Here is a 4,589-nt window from a genome sequence, read left to right as displayed (position 1 = left end):
TTCGAATTACATATCTATCATTCTAATCTAAGTAAAGCTTAGAATAAAATAGTGGCTTAATACTTTGTAAATTTGCTATAGAAGTAATTCATAAAAATAATTAAATAAATCATTCAAACAAAAATAATCCATAAAAATGTTTAAAACGGCGACAATTCGACTACAAACTACTAAAACTAAACTAAACACTAAACATCCAACTACTCCGTTTTTGAGTCCTTCAGCTACATTATTAAGTATCTTAATGGATATACTCCTAAAAATTTCGCTAATTCGCTAATCTCTGGTCATTTCTCAAGGGTATCAAAAATGACTCAAAATCGGTGCGAGTTCGAGAAATGTTGACTTTCCAAGAAAAACGCGAACAGTTACCCATAGGAGACCTCAATAATTTTCGATAGATAATTAAATTTTGCATCTACTTTAACCATAAAATAGGTGGTGTTCAATTTGATTTTGACAAGTTGTTAAAGTTTAAAGGTTGCAATTATTGGGAGAAAAATGTTGAGACATCCTGTATGAGCTAGACAATTTCTCACCCATGGATCCTAAAACCTGATCATTTAGTAGGTCCCAAGTAAACCAATTTTGAGTGATAAAAATAAATCAGAGGTTGAGTGATTAAACATTAAAATTTGTTCTAAATTTTTACAAAATAACGAATATCTGAGAAACTGCAAAGTTTAGACGTACCAAACCTCAATGTCATTCATTACCTTTTATTTTCAACGTAGATTCTGAAAATCAAATAAAATACTAGGTATTCCATTTGAAAAAATATAACTTTGATACTTTTTCTGCATTTGGGACAACCGGTACATCTTGAAAATATTTTTAAAAGATGCCTAAAATAGGTCTATATCCATCCCAGAATCAAATGTTTGTTGAAAGTGAATACTTTAGTCACAATTTTCCGTGTCGAATAACGTGAATAACCCTGTATAATTGATAAAAAAACAAATGTTTTAATTTTGTATGTCATTAACAACAATTTTAAAATGTTTATTGTTCAATTGAATTGTTAAGGACAATTTTCAGATTATAGTTTAGTTAAGATAATAAAAAATGCAGGTAAAAGTTAAAACATATAAATAAATCGCAGACATTTAAATTAGGTAGGTATATGACATACTTCACAAAAGTTGAATTGTAAAAGATATCCGAAAAATAAGTAATACACAGGCTGTGCCATTTAAAAAAGTCGAAATTACTTAAGCTGAATTAGTCAACACGGTGTTTCATGGTAAATGCGTTATACAGGATGTTTCACGATAAATGCGTGTATATTTTAGGGTGTGATTAAAGGTCAAAAAATAACTCTAGTTTGCTATATAAACCATGGTCCAAAGATGTTTCGTTATGTAGATACAGGGTGTTAAAGTTTGGGTAAAAAAAACAAAATTTACTTATTTCATCAAAACAATAAGAGATATTTTCGTAAAACTTTTTAGGTGTCAACGATAAAGTTCGTTTTGCCATTAAAAAATATATTTTTTATATTTGCCAGTGGCGTCCAATCAAACAAGTTATTGACCATTTTTGCAAAAAAAATATGTACGCCACTGTTTTTCCAAAAAATGCAAATCAGTTCTGAATTTCTTATTCAATTTAACACAGAAAAGGTATCTAGTAACTTTTTGGTACGTCACACAGAGGAGTATTTTTACAAAAAAATTGATTAAAAGTCGGTTACAAAAATATCGTCAAAGTCGTCTGTTATCTATGCATGGTTAAAGCTTAATAAAGGATACATCACTAAACGCCATCTTAAGTATAACCTGTTCTGCCTCCGCGTCGTACCTGCAGTCGGAACCCAGCCATCCCGTGCATTGCTTGTCTTTGTTATCGGCGCGCGGCGCGGCGCTTGCGTTGGAACGTAATATTTTGACACTTTTTTGAGGTTTTGTGCAGTAAAATTCTATATGGTTACTAATGGATAGTGAGGAGGAAGGTATGTACATTAATAAATAGTATTTTTTTCTTCATTGTACTTATTAAAGTGACATTTATCGTCACACACATTTGCCACTAAAAATTAACTGATTTTTTTGTAAATACCATATTCAAAGGTGCTTTTGTATATGAGTTAAGTCTAGTTAAGTTATGATTTTGTACGGAATACATAACCCCGTTTTCCTTGTTGACGTTTATTTAACAAAAAGCCCCGCATGTACCTGCAATTATTTTATTTAACCAATTCTACAAAAAAAGGTGTTATGTGTAAAAAACTCTTAATCCCTATTTTTATTTTAGAATTTCAAGCTAAGAAGACAAATATGACTAGGAAATCACTATATGAGGTCTTGAAACAATGTTCGAGGAAGAAAATAGATGAAAAATTCAAGTTTTTGGAAGATCACCTCAAAACTATGGCCAAGTGTCCTGAAAATGAACAACGATCAATAAAACGTGCCTTAAAGGATTTTAAGTTCCAATTTAAACAGAAATGGACAGCCGCAAATAACAAGGAAGAACGATTTTTAAAGAAAAATGAACAATGGCTCAATACGACCATCACTTTACCTACCTGGAATAAAAAGAGGCCCGGCCGGCCACTAAAAAATTTTAATGAATTAAGTTCGCCATCAAGGAGACGCAAAACAAAATCTTTGAGAGAACAAATACCATGCGATCAGTTAACCTATGCCGCCCAAATGAGTCATCGTGCTGCAGGTCACAGTGACGCATCCAAGGTAATAAAAGATATTCTTTATACGCCAGCAAAAGCACTGACATACAGGATGAGTGTTGCTTTCGCAGAAAAGAACATTATCAAAAAGCACAGTCCATCTGAGGCATTAGCAATTTTTGTCGAAGCTGATATGACAAGAAAACAATACGAAATTATTCATGCTGCTAATAAAAATATTTATCCTTGTTATTCACTCCTACAAAAAGCAAAAAAAGAATGCTATCCACGACCTGATTCGATCAGAGTCACAGAAACATGTTGTGAAATTAACTTACAAGATCTTCTAGATCACACATCTACCCGGTTGTGTGAGTATTTACATGAAGTAATTGAAACCTTAAATGAAGAACAAAGAAAAAAATTAGAGCTGTTGTCAAAGTGGGGTTGCGATGGCTCACAACAGCAAAAATATAAACAAAAGTTCCAAAATAGCATAGACAGTGACGCAAACATCTTCCAGAGCTAATATGTGCCGCTGCGGCTCATATGCCACACTGATAATGGCCAAAAGAAGATTATTTGGCAAAACCCAGTAACTTCATCCACTAGATATTGCCGACCAATACGAATCCGCTTTGTCCAAGAAGCTAAGGATATCACAAATGAAGAAATCCGCTATGTGGATGATCAAATAAAAAACTTGAAGGAAACTGAAATACCGAAAGCTTCTGGTGGTGTACTTCAAATAAAACACATAATAGCCTTTACAATGATCGATGCAAAGGTTTGTAATGCTGCGACAAACACAGCGTCGACTATGAGGTGCTATATATGTGGGCAAACTTCGAAAGATTTCAACATCTTAAGTAAAAAAAGCATAGAAAACCCCGATGCCCTTAAATTTGGACTCTCGGTACTACACGCAAGGATAAGATTTTTTGAATCCTTACTGCATCTATCTTATAAAATACCACTAAAGAAGTGGCAAGCGAGGTCGCAAGAAGATAAAAAAATAGTGGCTGAAAGGAAACAGAATATTCAAAATGCATTTAAAGAGGAAATGGGTCTGCTGGTGGATATTCCCAAGGCAGGTTTCGGGACTACTAATGACGGGAATACTTCAAGAAGATTTTTCGCAGATCCAGAAAGTTCTTCCCGTATCACTGGGCTTGATATAAATCTTATTAAAAAATGCAGTATAATTTTACAGGCTTTGTCAAGTGGACACAGGATAGATACTTCTAAATTTGAAATGTTTGCAGAAGAAACCGCAAAGCAATATGTCGAATTATATGGATGGCATCCAATGACTCCAACAATGCATAAGGTTTTGAGACATGGTACCACAATAATTGACCACGCCATACTACCTATTGGCCAACTCACTGAAGAGGCAGCTGAGGCCAGAAATAAGCACTTCCGGACATACCGCCAGAATTATGCGCGAAAATTTTCGCGAGAATTGTGCAACAGAGACATTTTGAACAGACTTTTGCTCAGTTCTGACCCTTTTTTGAGCTGCTCAAGAAAAAGGCTTCAAAAAAAAAAGTAAACCTTTCTCTAAGGAGACAATGGAACTTCTGCTACCAGAACCATTAGATGACGAAGAAATACATTCTAGTAGCGAAGACGATGACGAATCCACTGAAAACGAATCTGATTAGTGAACTTAGATTTAATTTCAATCATTATTATTTCTTTTAATTATTTGATGCCTGACTGGTTGTTTTAAATACAATATAATACCTTGAAACAGCTTTTTATTTCGTTTAAAATCGTTTATAAAAGCAAAATAATTTTGAGCAGCTTTTGAGTTAAAATACTCCTCTGTGCGTCGCAGCTTTGACGCAAATTATTATTTGTAGCTGTCAAACCGTTCTGTAGTGGTAATTTTTCGTTCTCTAGTGGTAGTTTTTGTAAATTCTTTGTTCTAAAATGATTGTTTATAAAATGGAAG

General features: G+C 33.6%; 1 protein-coding gene across 1 annotated transcript; it reads left to right on the top strand.

Moving 5' to 3' along the window:
- The first annotated feature begins 1,648 nt into the window (after positions 1-1,648).
- On the top strand, positions 1,649-4,296 carry LOC145738385 (uncharacterized). Its single transcript, XM_081993206.1, is given in 2 exon segments — positions 1,649-3,416; positions 4,198-4,296. Coding segments are annotated over 2 exon segments (1,347 nt in total). The 5' UTR covers positions 1,649-2,168.
- The last annotated feature ends 293 nt before the right edge of the window (positions 4,297-4,589 follow it).

Source organism: Ips typographus, linkage group LG15 (genome assembly GCF_016097725.1).
Source record: "Ips typographus isolate SLU linkage group LG15, UJ_Ityp_2.0, whole genome shotgun sequence".
Taxonomy (NCBI): domain Eukaryota; kingdom Metazoa; phylum Arthropoda; class Insecta; order Coleoptera; family Curculionidae; genus Ips; species Ips typographus.
This window is presented reverse-complemented; position numbering and strand designations above follow the sequence as displayed.